The sequence below is a fragment of the Cervus elaphus genome, chromosome 32 (assembly GCF_910594005.1).
Source record: "Cervus elaphus chromosome 32, mCerEla1.1, whole genome shotgun sequence".
NCBI lineage: Eukaryota > Metazoa > Chordata > Mammalia > Artiodactyla > Cervidae > Cervus > Cervus elaphus.
This window is the reverse complement of record NC_057846.1, coordinates 51,201,144-51,220,180: the sequence shown is the minus strand read 5'-3', so window position 1 is coordinate 51,220,180 and position 19,037 is coordinate 51,201,144. Positions and strand designations below refer to the sequence as shown.

Here is a 19,037-nt window from a genome sequence, read left to right as displayed (position 1 = left end):
CTTTTTTTGGGCCATGACACGCAGCATGTGGAATCTTCCCAGACCAGAAATTGAAACTGTGACCCCTGCGTTGGGAGTGTGGAGTCTTAACCACTGGACACCAGGGAAGTCCTGTTTTAAATTTTCTGTACAGGGATTACACATATGTTATTTTTCTTTTCAAAATCATAATTCAGCTATAAACATAAGCAATTTTATTTCAACATATCTTTCTTCAACAGTTTGTTAATGTCCAGCTGTTTTAATTGAGTGCTCTATTTGTGGAAATTATATAAAAATGATTATCTTGTTTTCAATGAAAAATACTTCTATAGTTTATGTCTACTTTTTAGTACACAGGGCCATAATCAAGCTACTTAAAAAGGAACACTGGAAAACTCAAAAACTGTAGCTATAGATAAAGTATAAATGAAAAACTAGTAGAGTGTTTCAAACAATTAAATCATGCATTCAGAAAGTTAATGAAAAATATAATATATGATCAACTCTATAGATAGCAAAGGTAATTTCCTTCCTGCATACAACCTTGAATTTATTCCAATCTATTTTGGGAAAGTTTGCAATGTAAGCATATACTAATCAACCTCACTTGAGGTGATGGTGTTCCCTTTGTGGGCAACATTCGTAGGCAATTAATGCAAAAGAGATAAAGTCTGGACCAAGGTCAGGAATATGTGAATTTCCATCGTGCAACTAACGTGTAAGCAGCTGAGGAATTAATTATACCTGAATTGAAGAAGAAGACCAAGGTCAATCACCCTTTCAGTTATTTAACCTCAGAGAATTATCTCTCTCTCAGATAATTCTGGAAACTCATTAAAAGACCTACTGGATTAGTCTCTCCTCTAAAACTTAGGCTGGAAATAACGGACTAACGAGCAGAAGCTGTAAAATGGCAGACCTCCATTAAAGGACTTGTTTCTATGATGGGAGCTGGAGAACTGATTTTGAAGCTGCCTGGTCTCCTTAAGCACAAGGCGGTAAAGTGCTTTTCCTTCTCCGAACTTGGGGACTAGCAGATAATGTTCTGGGAGGTTTCCAATGTCTCTAACAGGAGTGGATGCTAGGATCAAAACAGACCTTTCCTTTGTGAAACTGATGGGCTTACAAAGAAATGAACTCTATAGTACTTCTTATTCAGGCACTATATTAAACTAAAACTTCAATATAATTTTATGCACATATATATAAATTTATATACACTTGCATGCTGAGTCATTTCAGTTGTGTCCAAGTCTTTGTGACCCTATGGATTATAGCCCACTAGGCTCCTCTGTCCATGGGATTCTCCAGGCAAGAATACTGGAGTGGATTGCCATGCCCTCCTCCAGGGATCTTCCTGACTCAGGGGTTGAACTCGTGTCTCTAATGTCTCCTGCATTGGCAGGTGGGTTCTTTACTGCCAGCACCACCCAAGAAGCCTTACAGATATGCATATTTGGTTAAATAAAGGTTCCTTAATAATCTCTATTCAAAGGATTATTCAAGGTAGTGTCAGTGATCCATGAACTCTAGGATTAAACTAACTAGTTTATACAGAAATAAAACTAAAGTCCACAAAACTCGAATTTTTCCAGACAGAATACAAAGTACCTGGATGATGTAGAACCAGAGCCAGGTCTGCATGTAGCCCTTTCAACATCTGACCTCGCACACGGAACCTGCTGCCCACCCTATGTCTATTACCACATTGTTAAGAAAGCTACTGGTTACAACGGTCTCTCAGAAGGGAGTGGTCGATGGCCTAGAGCCAAGCCCACCATCGTTAGACACCGTGCAGTGTTACTCACAGTACACAGCTGCCTATTTGTCACAAAGTCTGAGCGGCTCGGATGGGGACATGTCTGCCCCTGGTTCCATCGACCGTGACCACCGGAGCAGAGTGGAACAGTGTAGACATGGATCCTGGGCACCAGAGGGTCGTTCCTAGTACAGGAGTCTCTCTACTAGTGGCATGCTTGCCAAGAGCTGCTGACTGCGGTCTTGCAAGACAAGAAATACGTGGATAGGGAGAAAGTAAACAAGGAAAGCATTATGAAGTGAGAAGGGGCACATTTCCTGGGCAGCGATTGTGGGGACGTGAAAGGAAGACAGAGCACAGTAATCAAAGCTAACGCTGCAAATTTGTGTTTAAGGGCAGTAATCAGAAAAGTAGGAAGGAGCTAGATTGTGAAAATCACTGAATACCATGGCTGTGATTTACACCTGTCCACTGAATCGTAGACAATGGAAACTGATCCTTCTGAAGGAGGGAAAATCAGAGAGAAAACTTAGGTTAGAAGAACGATTCTCTTGTCTTCCCATAGACTAGCCTGATCAAGGAAAATGCTGGCTCTAACGCCGTTTGTGGTGGGTCAGGCTCCCTCAGGGCCCTTGTTCTTCTCCATCTTCCCTGAGTGTGAGAGGCCATAGGATAGTTCTGACAGATGAGCTGTGATCACAAATGTCACACAGAACAGACCCCTCCAAAGGGCGGGGGGAGGGAGACGGACAGACCGGGAGTTTGGAATCAGCAGATGCAAACTATTACATACACGATGGATAACCAACGAGGTCTACTCTACAGCACAGGGAACAATGTCCAAATTTCTGGGATAAACTATAAAGGAAAAGAATATGAAAAGGTAATGTATATGTGTGTGTAACTGAGTCCCTTTGCCATATAGCAGAAATTAACACAACACTGTAAATCAACTATACTTCAGTAAAAATAAATAAATAAAATATTTAAAAGCTAATAGACTAACTTCCCAGCTCTGTCTCCCTTTGTCTCTGTGATCCTGGAGGGCTCGTGTTGAGATGTCAGAAGCCACAGGATAGAAATTGTTTGTTTCTGAATCACCATTTGGAAAAATACTGCACTGAAGGTCACTCTAACACTTTGTATGAGTGATAAAAATGCATACGATATGTTATGTCTCTGAAATTTAGGGGGTTATTGAAGTGACGTGGTAGTAACTCAGTTGTGTCCAACTCTTTGCGACCCCATGGAATGTAGCCCACCAGGCTCCTCTGTCCATGGGATTCTCCAGGCAAGAAGACTGGAGTGGGTTGCCATGCCCTCCTCCAGGGGGTCTTCCTAACCCAGTGATTGAACCCAGGTCTCCTGCATGACAGGCGGATTCTTTACCATCTGAACCACCACGGGGGCCCAATTAACCAGTTCAGTGGTTCTCAACTCAAGCAGGCATTGACATCCCCACGCTTGTTAAAGCATGGCTTGCTGGCTCCCATCCCCAGAGTCCTGATTCAGAATATCTCCAGCAGAATTGGAAACACTGCATTTCCCATTATCCTCAGGAGCTGCCGGTCCTGCATTTGGGGGAACCCACTTTGAGAATCATTGGTCGAGATAACTGGAAAAATCAGACATCTCCTGCAAAATGAGTCTCATTTCTGAATTAGAGTGATAACAGTGAAAGGTTTTTAAAAAGACAAATATAAGGAAGTTAAAAAAAAGAAATTAGATATCCAGACTTTCTGGTCTTGGGGGGTTAACTGCAGAAAAGCAATCTCTTGATGACAGATACTTTGAGCCTCGGTGACGCTGGATGCTATCTCTTTTCGACTTAGTGACTGCTCGGGGTTTTTTTTTTTTCTTTCCGGTTTTAGAAACTCATTTTCCTGTCTCCAGTCTTCTCCTGCGACTTCAAACTCTGTAGACACTGATGTGAGATTAATCCTCACTCTAAACTACTGTGATAACAGCACTTCTGACTTAGTCTCTACTTGTTCAAGAAGTCCTTGCTTATTTTTTTTAACTTTTAAAATTTCATAGTGGAGTAGAGTTGATTAACAGCATTGTGTTATTCTCAGGTGTATCGCAAGGGGATTCAGTTATCCACACACCTGTATCTATTCTTTTTCAAATTTCTTTCCCAACTGGGTTATTACATAATACCGAGCGGAGCTCCCTGCGCCCTACAGGAGGTCCTGCGTGGTTATCCACCCTAAACAGGGCAGCGTGTACATGTCCATCCCAGACTCCGTCCTCCCCCTTCCCCCTTCCCCCTGCCGCTGCCGCTGCTGAGTGGCTTCAGGCGTGTCCGACTCTGCGACCCCATAGGCGGCAGCCCACCAGGCTCCGCCGTCCCTGGGGCTCTCCAGGCAAGAATACTGGAGTGGGTTGCCATTTCCTTCTCCAGCCCTTCCCCCTGTGACCATAAATTCATTCTCTAGGTCCGAGAGTCTGTTTACCGTTTAGATTCCCCACCATATTTCTCTGCCCTGTTTGACTTCCTTCACTCAGTTTGACAATCTTGGTCCATCCATGCGGCTGCATGTGGCATTATTTCATTCTTATTGTCAGGAAGGAACAACCAAATACGTCTTGTTGGCCCTACTCTCCTAACTGGCTCTCCTACTTCTTTCACCTTTAATATCTATACCTAGCAAAAGGAACAGGGAAGAGCAGTCACCTCCGCAAAAGGTCTGAGAATCCTCGGGCCCCTAAGGCTTTCCGCCAGAGCTGGAGAGGTGTCAGAGCCGACACCTGAAGCAGGCAGAGCCAGGAGACTCTAGCTGCTGCCAAAGAGGCGCTGATTCCTCACATGTAAGTGCCCTTCCGCCTGGGGCAGCGGCTCTTGACACCCGCCTTTGCACTGGCTTTCCATCCCCGATTATAATCACAGCTCTCTGCTTTGCTGACCCCTCGGAGCAGAGGGCTCCTGGCGGTGAGCTGGGATGAGGGTGCATGGCTAAGTCAGGAGCACGCACTCGAGATGAGGTCCTAAACTGGGATGAATGCCGCTGGGCGCAGCCTGGAGTGTCCTTTCCTCATCCCAGCCAGGTAACTGAGAAACAGCGCCACCTGCTTTGGAGAGCGTCTCCTGGCCCCCTCTGACCAGGACGCTGGATAAGATGACAATGCTCCAGCCAAGAGGGGGCGGGCAGAGCTGCCAGTCTGCAGAGCGCAGCCCGCGGTCCTACTCGGGCAGCGAGCGTAGGGTGCGGGCCAGCTTGAGTTCAGACAACAGAGGGTTTTACTAGGTTAAGAGCTGCATCTCCCGTGTGCCTGGAGTGGGAAACTAATCCATATCCTCACTCGATGCTGAATGCAGCCTTCAGCCTACACACACAGGGAACCTAACCCAAGCAGGCAGGAAGCTGCTCACCCATCCAACAGCGCTGCTCATAGAAAGCCCACTGCTTGCCTCATTTGCAGAGTGCATGGGAATGTAAATTGGTGCAGCCGCTACGGAAAATGGTACGTAGATTCCTCAAAAAATTAAAAATAGAACTACCATAAGATCCAGCAATTCCACTTCTGGGAACATATACAAAGGAAATGAAAATTCAAACTTGAAAAGACTTCTGCTGCCCAATGCCCACAGCAGCATTATTTTTATAACCAAGACAGGGCAACCACATAGGTGTCTATTAATAGATGAATGAATAAAGAAGCTAGGCATACACACACAATGGAATACTACTCCACCATAAAAAACAGATGAGGAAGCTGTACTATTTGTGACAAGATAGATGGATCTTGTTCCCAGGAATCTTGAGCGCAAGCGGAGAAGAACTAAAGAGCCTCTTGATGAAAGTGAAAGAGAAGAGTGAAAAAGTTGACTTAAAACTCAACATTCAGAAAACTAAGATCATGACATCTGGTCCCATCACTTCATGGCAAATATATGGGGAAACAATGGAAACAGTGACAGACTTTATTTTCTTGGCTTCCAAAATCACAGCAGATGGTGATTGCTGCCATGAAATTAAAAGATGCTTACTCCTTGGAAGAAAAGTTATGACCAACTTAGACAGCATGTTAAAAAGCAGAGACATTACTTTGCCAACAAAGGTCCGTCTAGTCAAGGCTATGGTTTTACCAGTGGTCATGTATGGATGTGAGAGTTGGACTGTGAAGAAAGCTGAGCACCAAAGAACTGATGCTTTTGAACTGTGATGTTGGAGAAGACTCTGGAGAGTCCCTTGGACTTCAAGGAGATCCAACCAGTCCATGCTAAAGGAAATCAGTCCTGGGTGTTCATTGGAAGGACTGATCTGAAGCTGAAACTCCAATACTTTGGCCACCTAGTGTGAAGAACTGACTCACTGGAAAAGACCCTGATGCTGGGAAAGATTGAAGGCAGGAGGAGAAGAGGACGACAGAGGATGAGATGGTTGGATGGCATCATGACTTGATGGACATGAGTTTGAGTAAGCTTGGGGAGCTGGTGATGGACAGGGAGGCCTGGCGTGCTGCAGGCCACAGGGTCGCAAAGAGTCAGACATGACTGAACTGACTGAACTGAAGATGGATCTTGAGGGCGTGATGCTATGTGAAAAAAAATCAGACAGAGAAAGACAAATACTTTATGATCTCACTTATATGGACTCAAAAAAAAAACAAAAATAAAGAACACCAAACTTAAAGAAAAGGAGGTCAGATCTATGGTCCTCAGAGATAGGAGAAAGGAGGTGGGAAGATTGGAGAAAGCTGGTCAGAAGTTAGAAAGTTCCAGTTAGAAGATAAAAAGCTCTAGGGATACAACATATAGCGTGATGAGTAGTTATTGCTGCTGTTATGATATACTGAAAGTTATTAAGGGAACAGAGTCTAAGTGCTGTCATCACAAGGGGAATTTGCTTTCTTTTCTTCATTGTCTCTCCATGAGACTATGGGTGTTACTGAAACCCATTGTGATCATCAGCTGACAGGCCATCATGCTGCACAACTTATACTGATATATGTCGATTTATTTCTCAATTAAACTGGGGGAAGGGGAAGGAAAATAAAGTGTCAATCACATCTAAAAATACCTTCATAACAACATCTTGATGGATGTGGGACCAATTAGCTGTTCACCTAGCCTAGCCAAGATGACACATAAAATGAACCATTAGTACTATGACATATTTTGCCTTTAAGTGGGAGGTAAAGCTCAACATTTTTCAACATTAATAAGCATTTTACAACTTTAGATAAAAGCCATTTATTCTACCAATTTTAAAAAGTTCCACAGTATGTCAATTTTTCTACATATTTGGTGATTTTAAACTATTTATACCCAGCCATTGTTCTGTTACTCTGCCTATATCAAATAATTGTTTTTAATATGTGATAGAAAAGACAACTATGGCTGTATCACTTAAAATATATTGTACTCAATCCTTCTAAAAACACATGGAAGAGACATTATTAGTATAAACTACAAATGAGGAAACTGAATCTGAGAATTTTGTAGTAATTTGCATCTGATAAAAATCACTTAGCAATTAGATGAGGGTCCTTATGAACCCAAGCCTGTTGAATTCCAAAACTCTTTTCTTTCCAGACTTTTAAAATTCCTACTCTTTCAGAACTATCTTTGGGACTTTTCCCTATTTAATTTTGCAGAAATGTAGTTGTTCCTTTTGTTGTTGTTGTTCAGTTGCTCGATTGTGTCTTACTTTTATGACCCAATGGACGGCAGCACGCCAGGCTTCCTTGAACTTCACTATCTCCCGGAGCTTGCTCAAACTCATGCCCATCGAGTCGGTGATGCCATCCAACCATCTCATCCTCTGTCATCCCCTTCATCTCCTTCCTTCAGTCTTTCCCAGCATCAGGGTCTTTTCCAAGGAGTCAGTTATTCACATCAAGTGGCCAAAGTATCAGCTTCAGCTTCAGCATCTGTCCTTCCAGTGAATATTCAGGACTAATTTCCTTTAGGATTGACTGGTTTGCTTTCCTTGCAGTCCAGGGAACTCTCAAGAGTCTTCTCCAGCTTCACAGTTTGAAAGCATCAGCTCTTTGGCACTCAGTCTGATTTGTGGTCCAATTCTCACATCCACATAGGACTACAGGAAAAACCATAGTTTTGACCATATAGGCCTTGGTCAGCAAAGTGATATCTCTACTTTTAATATGCTGTTTAGATTTGTCACAGCTTTTCCTCAGTGAACTAAAATGAATGGGAATGGGTGAATTTAATTCATCCTTTTTATCCACTATTGTGGGCAAGAATCCCTTAGAATAAATGGAGTAATCCTCATAGTCAACAAAAGAGTCTGAAATGTACTTGGTACATTACTAATGTGTTAAGTACTAAATATACTTAGTACTTAGGTGCAATCTCAAAAAAGACAGAGCAATCTTGGTTCATTTCCAAGGCAAACCATTCAATATCACAGTAATTCAAGTCTCTGCCCCAACCACTAATGCTGAAGAAGCTTAAGTTGAACAGTTCTATGAAAACCTACAAGACCTTCTAGAACTAACACCAAAAAAAAGAAGAAAATTATTTTCATCATAGGGGACTGTAATGCAAAAGTAGGAAGTAAGAGATACCTGGAGTAACAGGCAAGTCTGGCCCTGGAGTACAGAATGAAGCAGGGCAAAGGCTAATAGAGTTCTGCCAAGAGAATGCACTGGTCACAGCAAACACCCTCTTCCAACAACACAAGAGAAGACTGCACATGGACATCGCCAGATGGTCGACACCAAAATCAGATTGATTATATTCTGTGCAGCCAAAGATGGAGAAGCTCTATACAGTCAGCAAAAACAAGTCTGGGAGCTGACTCAGATCCTGAACTCCTTATTGCAAAATTCAGACTTAAACTGAAGAAAGTAGGGAAAACCACTAGGCCATTCAGGTATGAACTAATTCAAATCCCTTATGGTTATATAGTGGAAGTTGCTCCTTACTTGTACAATAAGAATTTTCCCAAAATTATTTCAATAAATCTAAAACTTCTACTATATATTTTGTTTATAGCCATAAACATCATACCAAAACTTAATACATGTAAAAAGGGGAATGAAAGAAAAATCCCCATAAACTCCATTTCAGTTAAACTGGGAGCATAGTTAATGTGTATGACCACTATGTTTTCTCAGACCACTGAGGAAACAGCCAGTTATGCAGGAAGAGGTGAAGAGAGAGCCCAGCAGTGGTGAAAGGACCAACAGCAATAGATCGTGGAAAGTATCAAAATTAATATTTCATTTTGGAGAAAGATTGTTTTGAAATACACATGGTATATTTTTCATTTGCCAAAAGGATTCAGTGAGTCACACATAAAAGCCATACATGCAGGAAATCATCTGAATCAGTGATGTTGTCAGGATGGCTATTTCTCTCTGCTGTCTCTCCGCACTCCAGGAAAGTCAAACAAAAGCTACTACACGCAAATCCACCTAATTTAACAGCTAGCAATTAAGAGAGTATTGGCACAGCAGAAAGATGCTTTATAAAAATGCAGAAAAGACCACAGTGAGTCCCCTACATAGGAACCGTCAAGTTGGAAACTTCCAAAGATGCTTCTGTGCGTTGTCATGTCCAGTCACACAAGCTGGTTCCTGTGTCTGGATCCCTGTGATGTGAACGCATTCTCGACAAGCAGTTGCACTTTTGTGTACTTCACAGTACTGTGTAGAGTACAGTGGTGCAGTATCTTTATTTCAAACCAAGGGTGTTCAGAAGCCAATGGTAAAAGCAGCAGCACATATACCTGATTGTGTTAGTTGAGTACCTAGGCTAACTTTGTTGGGCTTATGGACAGATTGAACTTAAGAATGAACACACCTCAGAACAGAGCTTGGGGACTTACTTACCATGTTAACATAAAGACTATTAACCAGAAAAATATTAGAGTATATCAATTAAAACTAAATACCACAGAAAAGTCTAAAAAGATTAGTTTGGAAAAGTCCAATTAATGCAGCAATTGGTAATTTTAAAAGGGGGGGGGGTTCTGATGTAGCATCATGCAAAATTCCTCAAAAATATCTGAAAAAGTAGTAATGCCTACATAAAATGCAGAAGATCCACCAGTGCAATGTCACCATAGGCCATTTTTCAAAGCCACTGTGTTTTTGAAAAAGATCTCTAGCTCACACCATAGAAAAGTGAACAATCTCCCTATTATACGGAAAATTCCTAAAACTTTAGAGGAAAAAAACACAATAAAACTATGGAGAAATAAGACTGGCTGAAGATATATTAGACATATTATAATATTAGAATATATAATATATTCTATATTTAGTAGAAAATGAAAAAAATGCTGCTAAACATGTGAAAAGATGTTCAGATTCCTCAAATTCATTTACAACAAGAGAAATGCAAACTAACCACACTAAATTTGGTGGACTTACTGCAACTGCCCCTTCAGTGAATCATGCCTCCAGATGGTAGTGCTTTTGTGAGGTTCCCTGCACTGGGACTTTGGCCTGAGTCCTGGGAATCGCCTAGCCATTAGGACATCAGAAAATGTGATGCATATTTGGGATCACCTCCCGGAAGGTTGCTGCCACCCTGTAAAAATGTTCAGTGTGGCTTTTTTGGGAATGATAGACCACATGGAGAGACACAATCCATTTTCCAAGGAGATCCAGCAGACCCAGTCCCAGGAAACCTCCAGCTGAATGTAGTTACATGAGTAAACCTAGGAAAAACCAGCAGAACTGCCCAGCCACCTCCCAGAGTGATGCACCACACTGACGCACGGTTATTTCAAGTCAGTGCTTCTTGGGGGCAGTGAGAAAGTTAGTCACTCAGTTATGTCTGACTCTTCATGACCCCGTGGACTGTAGCCCACTGGGCTCCTCTGTCCATGGGATTTCCCAGGCAGGAATACTGGAGAGGGTAGCCATTCCCTTCTCCAGGGGATCTTCCCGACCCAGGGAGTGAACCCAGGTCTCCTGCATTGCAGGTGGATTCTTTACCGTCTGAGCCACCAGGTAAGCTTGGGGGCAGGGGTTGTCACGTAGAAATAGATCATCCACATCCTGAAATGCCATTTTCAGGTACAGAATTGAGAAAAATCCTTAACTTTCACAATTCACTTTAGTATAAGCTATGGGGAAAAGTGAACTCTCATACACTGCTGGTGGAATAGAAAATTCATATACTCCTTTGTAGAAGGCAATTTGGCAATACCTACTGACATTTCAAAAGCTTATTCCCCTCAACCCAACAATCATATTTTTAGAGAATTATTCTACAGATGTATTTACACAGGTGCAAAATTATGTATGTAATGAACGTACAAGTTGATTTATGCAGTGCTTGATGTAACAGCAAAAGATAAAAATAACCCAAAGGTTTATGAACTGGAGTCTGGTTAAATACACAATGGAATTATGATCTGTAAATTAATAAAAAATCAGGAATCCTTCCCTGTATTTATATGGAAAGAACATAAAGACATCATTAAGTGATAAAAACATACTGTAAAATGACAAAACTGGCCTGCCACATATTGTGTATGAAAAAAAAAGAAAAATCTATGTTTGTATGATTGAATGGGCATTTTAAAAACTCTGGAAGATAAACAAGTCTATCTGTGGTGTTTTGTGGGTTGGACACTTGGGATTTCAGCTGATAGAGAATGGGGCATGTGAGAGACTTATCTGTATTATATTTTTATATCTGAGGGACTATATAAACATAAATATGTATTTTGTAAATTTAAAATAGCTCTCTGAAAAACTTTAATGTTTGCATAATATGCTGAGACGTTTACCTAATGAAATGAAGCCCGTGGTTATTTACCAATTTGATGCTACTGTAAACAATACTGCGGCAAGCATTTTTGCAGGATTATCTCTATAAGTCGTTTTTAAATCCCTCTCGTCTAGGAGACCTGACTTTGGTAAGAATTCTCACCCTTTGCCAGCTTCTGCCAGCTTTCCAGGATCTCATCATAGCACACGGTTGATGCTTACACGAGGCCCCTTCACAGAACCTGTGAAGGAGCATGTGAGGCTGTGAGTCAGCTCGTTGCATTAAGTACCTAATTAAGGGTTCTGCCTCCACATCCTCAGGAGACTGGGCCAGTCCTCTGCCGATACGCACGGTGACCCCTTCACACTGAGCAGTGCGTACAGGGGCTCCACGACCGCCTCCTCTCCCTGCAGCCAGCATCTCCTTGTCGGCAGGCCGCCCTGCTGCTGCTGGAACTACGTTGGCTCAAACTGGGAGAGAGCCAGGAGTTCCCCTAATTAACCTGGGGCAGCCCCCAGAATGATGACCACCGGGTGCAGAAATGTGAATCCTCTCACTCCCGTGGTACCTGATTAGGATGAATCTGAAGGCGTGAGCTCCATCACTCTGCCATCCCCAGAGCCCCCTGGACAGCGGAGGTGGGGGGCCCTCCCCGCCTTGCCTGCATCCTTCACATCCCACTCACCCTTCCGCCTCCCTTGTTGCTTCTCCTTGATCACACTCACTAATGAGTCATTGTCACATGACTGCTCGTCTGAGGCTGTACTTCTTGGGAATCCAGAGACATCATCTATTATTTCAACAGCATTCCACTGGCCCCCTATTAAACTGAAAATCATGGAGCTGTGCAAACCACTGAGGCTAGGAAATAAAGGAGCAAAATTATCAAATATAAATGCATATACGTTATCTCTTTCGCCGTGTTTCTGGCACACGGAATTGATCAAAGGCAAGCAGACTAGGTTGTTGAATGCACTTTGCTATTTAAGAAACTATCAGCATGACCTTCAAAGCCCGCGGCTGTTTGACACATGAAGCCGCCTGAGGACTCCCATGGCTGCAGGAAGAAAACTCTCCCCAGTGCCCGTTTCAGAGGGGGCCACGGCGTACAAAACAGAAGGAAAGACTCCCAGAGCAAACACCCCAAACTGCTGAAGAGAACGGTCTCCAAGCAAACGGACAACTACTAAATGTGCTGTGGGCCAGGAACTCACCTGTGGGCCGGGACCAGGGGTGGTCAGAGTCCTGGCCCAGAAGACACAACTGTTCTGAAGAGCAACCACCGAGTGTTGCCCTTTCCACACCGTTTGCAAGGAAATGTTTTTATTACAGACGTTCTCTGCCCGCTTCATTCTCCATCATTCCAAATTGGGCAGAGTAGGGATTAAGACTGCGGCAAACTCCTTGTATTCTAGTTTTCAGGTAGCAGAGCAATGAAAGGACACGCTAAGAACAGAAAACTCACAAACCCAAAGATCTTAAACCTGGGGTCAAAGGGAACAACTCTATGGGACTCTGACTCCTTTGGGTAGGAGCTAGTGATTGCATTCCCAAAGAAGCTCGCAGAAGCTGGTTCTAGTTCTCCATCCATATCTGTCCTTCTTCCGTCCTCCTACTTCCGTCCTCCTACCCTACTCTCTAGGGTAACAGAACCTCTCACCCTAAACGGGGTGTGGGTGTAGTTTGGTCTCCCACCTAAAGACATTTCCCAGACCCTGTGCAGACAGGTCAAGCGCAGAGGTTCTGACCAAGAGTATATAAATAGAAATCGTGAGTTTGACTTTCAGCTGATGCCCTCAGTAAAAAGGCTATGTCTTCCTCTGTCCTTTTCTCTTCTTTTTACGGCTTGAATACGCTGTGATAGCGAGAGCCAAGGAGCATGACCATATCAGACCTGGATGACTTACGTGACAGGAGAGAGAATGAATCTGTCGTTTTGAGCCACGTTTACCTGGGCTCTTGATTTGGCTGCTTAGCTAGTGTCCTAAGGAATAAGAATAAATGTGCATGCACTCCTGAGTTTGAACTTACACTAACACATGACTCACCTTCTTACCTCTAACTAAGGAAGTATCAGTTGCAAATAGAATTTAGTTCTCTAGGTTTCCCAGACCCAATACCAGCAGGTGTCTGCTTCCTTCCGGCTTCTTTGAACCTAGGAAGATAAAAAAGGCGTGCAGCCATTACTTGAGGCTACCAGGGATAGATTCCCAACTTATCATAATAAACTACTACCAAAATAAGTTGCGTAATGATAAACTAATGTTTCTAAGGCTTTCTTTATATTTTCTTTTTCAATCCTAATACCTTATAAAGTATATGCTATTACTATTCCTGTTTTACAGATGAGGAAACTGAAGCAGAGAGGTAAATAACATCTGGGATTAGAATCCAAGCAATCTATTTCTGCTTTGCAAAGGAATTCCTTTGTGTGGGGGATGGTGAATTAGGAGACTGGGACTGACAGAGACACACTAGTCTGCTTATTTCATTTTATTTTTTTATGCTTTTTTTTTTTCATTATTTTCACTAGTTGGAGGCTAATTACTTTACAATACTGTAGTGGTTTTTGCCATACATTGACATGAATCAGCCATGGGTGTTATTCCCCATCCTGATCCCCCCTCCCACCTCCCTCCCCATCCCATCCCTCTGGGTCTTCCCAGTGCACCAGCCCCGAGCACTTGTCTCATGCATCCAACCTGGGCTGTGATCTGTTTCACCCTTGATAATATACATGTTTCAATGCTGTTCTCTCGGATCATCCCGCCCTCGCCTTCTCCCGCAGCGTCCCAAAGTCTGTTCTGTACATCTGTGTCTCTCTTTCTGTCCTGCACACAGGGTCATCGTCACCATCAAATAGACAAGCAGCAAGGGCCGACCGCAGAGCACACGGAACTCCGCTCCACTCTGTGATAACCTGCCCAGAAAAGGATCGGAGAAAGAGTGAGCACACGCATGCGCACAGCTGAATCGCTCTGGTACCCGAAACCAACACGTTTATTGGTGAGTTAAAAGGGGGTGGGTGTGTTTCTATTTGTTTGTGTTGGGGTCATTTTACTTGGCTTCTGCTCCAAAGAGGTGATGAAGAGAATCTGAAAACCTCAATAAAAGAATAGTTTTCAGTTTTGTTCTTCCATTCCTCAGAAAGTAAGTCACCCCTCTAAGATGATTTTTCTCTTAGTGTTCAGATCTCCAGCCTCCTGGAAGGGCTGACTCCTGTTAAGTGGCATTACAGACCATTTCCAATGCAGAGGGCCAGCTTAACCTACTCAGGAGAAAGTAAAAACATGTGTTAAATTGAATCAGCCAGTGGGCCTTAAAGTGATGATCCGGTTTAGAATCAAAGAGATCTTCAGCAAAGGAGACAAAGAATCATGAAAGAAGTTAAGCAAAATACATGGAAGTTGCTTTAGCCTGGGAGAAGAAACATGATTATAATTGCAAAAAGGTTGTAAAGAGGAGCTGAAAAAAATCCCAAGTAAAGTTGGGAATAAGAGTATACATTAAAATCAAATGTCTTTCAATGTAGAAATGCACTGAAATGTCAAATGTACATTAATTATCTAGGATCCACTTTGATGATGTCCTATTGTGAATTCATTTGTCAGACAGCAAAAGTTAGCAGCCCCAGAAGGAAGCCATCAAATGTGTAACAGACAGGGAGATTTGGCAGGCAGGCAGGGAAACTTTAGCCAAGCCAACACTAAACCACTTAAGGAAATGTAAAACTTAAGAATGTCCAGAGTAAGTCCCGGAACTCAAGACCTGGCAGATTTAGGCCCCAAGGACAAAAGTATATTTTTCACTTACATTTGCATGAATATGACTCTTTGGAAACTGACCTAATTTAAAGCAGGTTTATATGTTTGACAGTTTTCTCTTCCTTGTATAAAGCATTTCATTTAGTAACAGGAAGTGCTCTCTCTGGTTCTGGCGTGCAGGACTCATCGCAAAGAATCCTACAAATGTTTTTTGTGGTTTTTTTTTTCCTTTTTATTAAACACATTATTTTAGCTACAAAGACCCTTATCTAAACAAAATGCACCTGCCAACAATGACTTAATTTCCCAAGTTGCTTGAGAAAGTCGATGGAGACTTGCAAACTTCAGGGGATAAAATTTAGACAATTCAGGTTTGGTTACATGACACCAGAGGGCTTACTTCCCGTTCCCTGGTCCTCAGAGAAACAAAGATACATCCAGCCATAATGCTGGCCTGTAGAATGGCCACAGCACAACCTCCCGCTCCATAGGAGACCGGGAAGGTTATGTTCTGGTTGGCTCTGATTTGACTGTCTGTAGTCAAGATAAATGACTCTTAGGAAGATGTCCTGAATATACCTTGTCCAGCAGATGCCAGTTGTTTAGATTGGGACTTGAGGAGATGTCATTTCTGCAGGTGAGTGAGCAGGCTGACCCAGAAAGTAACATGTGCTCTCTGGACTAACCCAGTAGCTTGAAAGTGAGTGAGAATTACTTGACACTCACTAACTATAACTAGGAAATGAATACTCTGCAATTTAATAATTCAATGTCCTGAAACGAGGAGGACTTTAAAAAAGATCTCCTTACCCTTAAAGGAAAAATTAAGATATTGATTTGGTGTTCATCTCCACAGTGACTCTTTTTCAAAGCACTAAAACTATTAAACTAGTCTTCCACATTCGTTTAACTTTCTTTGGAGGGGAAGAAATAAATAAAATTCTCTTTATTCACAGACAAACTGATCACCTATTTAGTTAATCCAATAAAATCTCTAAAGAGTTACTAGAACTGACAAATGATTTACCAAGATTACACGATACAAGATCCCCATCCAGAAATCAACTGTATTTCTATGTACTAGCAACAAACAAGGAGTAACTGGAATTATAAAAACACTGTTATTTTTCGTCATTATTTCTTTTATTTGTTTAATCTCCATTTTTTCCAAATGATTCTTTTTTCCTACCGTATACTTAATTTTGTTTCTACTCAATAGCCTTCAATAGGACGTATCTCAACCTTTACTGAATTTTTTCGAACAAATGTTCTGGAAAGTCCTTAGACCAGTGCTGCTAGTAGAGTGTTCTGAGATGAGGAGGACTGCTTCTGTGCTGCCCAGGACAGTGACCACTAGTCACATGTTGCTGCTAAATGAGCACTTGGTTGGCTGGTGTGAATGAGAACCTGAATTTAAATTTGAGTTAAATTTGAATTAACTTAAATTTAAATAACCACATGTAGCTAACTAGTGGCTACAATCTTGGACATTGTAGCCTGGAAGACCAGAAAACTTACCAGCAGAAATTTAGCGAGTGTGAGTGATTGTTGATTTCATGTCAATTGAAAGAATCTGTCCAAAGTGTTGAAACTGATATTTCAACTGGAGGGGTGTTCAAATGAGAAGGGTTCATGGAGTTTAAAAGTATAATTTTTTGATCTAGCCCAATTAGGGTGTTTGGCAGAAACTATCTGTATTGATCAAAGAGGGGGGATTTCTGTGAAAGCTGTAGGGAATGCTCCAGAATGAAAGGAAAGGCTAAGTAACCAGACAGGGGACAGCGTCCAGTGATGGTCCAGAGAAATGAGCAGGAGGAGGACACGGACAGTCTCTCCTGGAATGTCCCACTGGGATGGGAGTCCTCCAACCATGTTCCTTCCTGGAGTTTCTTCCCCAAATTCAAACTCCAGGCACAGGTGGTCGGATTGGGCTGGTTTGGATCCTACAGTGTTCTTTTTTCAGGGACAGTCAGGCATCTAGACTGAGAGTTGATTCATTAACTGTCCTGAAAGAAAAATCCAGAAAAAAGAGGGTGCAAGTCCTTCATTGCTCAGTCCTGTCTGACTCTTTCTGACCCCATGGACTGCAGCCCACCAGCTCCTCTGTCCATGAGGATTCCCCAGGCAGGAATACTGGAATGGGTTGCCATGCCCTCCTCCAGGGGACCTTCCCAGTCCAGGGGTCAAACCCAGGCCTTACGTATTGCAGACGGATTCTTCACCAGCTGAGCCACCAGGGAAGCCCCCCAAATGGAAAGGGCGATCAATAATAGACGTCAGCTTTCAGGAACTGGAAAGTGTAATATTCAATACACGCCACACTCCGTGGTTTCAGATTTGCCCCACGCCAAACGCTTCTCCATTCTCTCAGCCTTCATATTCAGTATGTGTACATGCTCAGTCATTTCCGAGTCTCTGTGACCCCATGGACTGTAGCCTGCTAGGCTCCTCAGTCCATGGGATTTTCCAGGCAAGAGTACTGGAGTGGATTGCCATTTCCTCTTCCATCTTTTTAGTATATTTTAATTCCAAATGTAAAAAGATATATATTGAGCATTATATCATGTTAGGTCATTTGATATACACAATCGAATTCCTACAAAAAAGTTTCGAGGAAGGTATTAAATTTTTCCAGTTTTCACAAGGAATCTTGCTCTCAACATTTTAAGTAACATGTTTGATTTTAGAAAGAAACATCTAGTCCATGCTTGAAGTTATTGCATACAAGGCCTTTTTTTTTTTTTTTTTTTTTTTTGCGAAAGGCAGCACCAAAGAATTAAATGTTGTTAGGCATGGATGAGATGGTCATCTTCTTTATTTTACAAATGAAAACCCTGACAGTTTAAAACTGCATTTTCCAGTGGCTATGAGCCACATATGGCTAGTAAACACTTGCAATGGAGTTGGTCTGAATGGAAATGTGCTGGAAATATAAAATACTGTATTTTACAGATTTATAATGAAAAAAATATAAAATATCTCAATAATCCTGAAATTGATTTCATGTTTATATGATAATATTTTATATATTTGGTCAAGTAAAATGAATTTAAAATTAACTTCACATGCATGTGTGCATGCTAAGGCACTTCAGTCATGTCTGACTCTTTGTGACCCCATGGACTGCAGCCTGCCCGGCTCCTCTGTCCATGGGATTCTCCAGGCAAGAATGCTGGAGTGGGTTGCCATGCCCTCCTCCAGGGGGTCTTTCCAACCCAGGGATCAAACTCGTGGTTCTTATGTCTCCTGCATTGGCTGGTGGGTTCTTTACCACTACCACCACCTGGGAAGCCCCTAACTTCACATATTTCTTTTAAAAAAATTTTAATGTGGTTACTAGAATATTCAAGAATACATATAAGGCGTGTGTTTGCTGCTTGACTTTTAGTCGGTTGGCCAGCACTGGTCTAGGTTAAATGACTTGCCCAGGTGCTCACAGTGAGGCAGTGGCCAGTTGGAGTCAGCCTGGTCTCCTGGGATCTTCCCCCATTCAGCAGGGCTGCAACTGTGCTTCACACGGCTTAATTACTTTTTTTTTCCTGTTGGTATTACAGGGAACATCTTTTTGTTGCTTTTTAAAATATTGTACCTCACAATTATGCAAATGTGCTTAGGCCTCTATTATTATAATTAAGAAACCATAGTCCAACAAAAAACACTGGACAAAGAGATATTATGTCAATCCATTTTTTTTTCCAAATTAAAGGAGATAGCATCCCTTCAAGGACGTGTGACCCCAAACTTCTATAGACTGTTTTCTCATCTGCTTTTTAATTTATTTTATTGAAGCATAGTTGATTTGCAGTGTTGCCTTAATTCCTCCTGTATAACAAAA

General features: G+C 42.2%; 1 protein-coding gene across 2 annotated transcripts in view; it reads left to right on the top strand.

The window, feature by feature from the left end:
• The window catches only part of LOC122688122, a 102,805-nt gene that overhangs the window by 57,091 nt on the left and 26,677 nt on the right, over window positions 1–19,037 (top strand). For both annotated transcript variants that reach the window (XR_006339340.1, XM_043893965.1), the window contains exon 2: window positions 14,280–14,444. Coding sequence is in view for 1 of the 2 variants with exons in the window: in XM_043893965.1 (XP_043749900.1) it covers window positions 14,397–14,444 (48 nt within the window). In the remaining variant the exon portion in view is untranslated. The remainder of the gene's footprint in view (window positions 1–14,279; window positions 14,445–19,037) is intronic.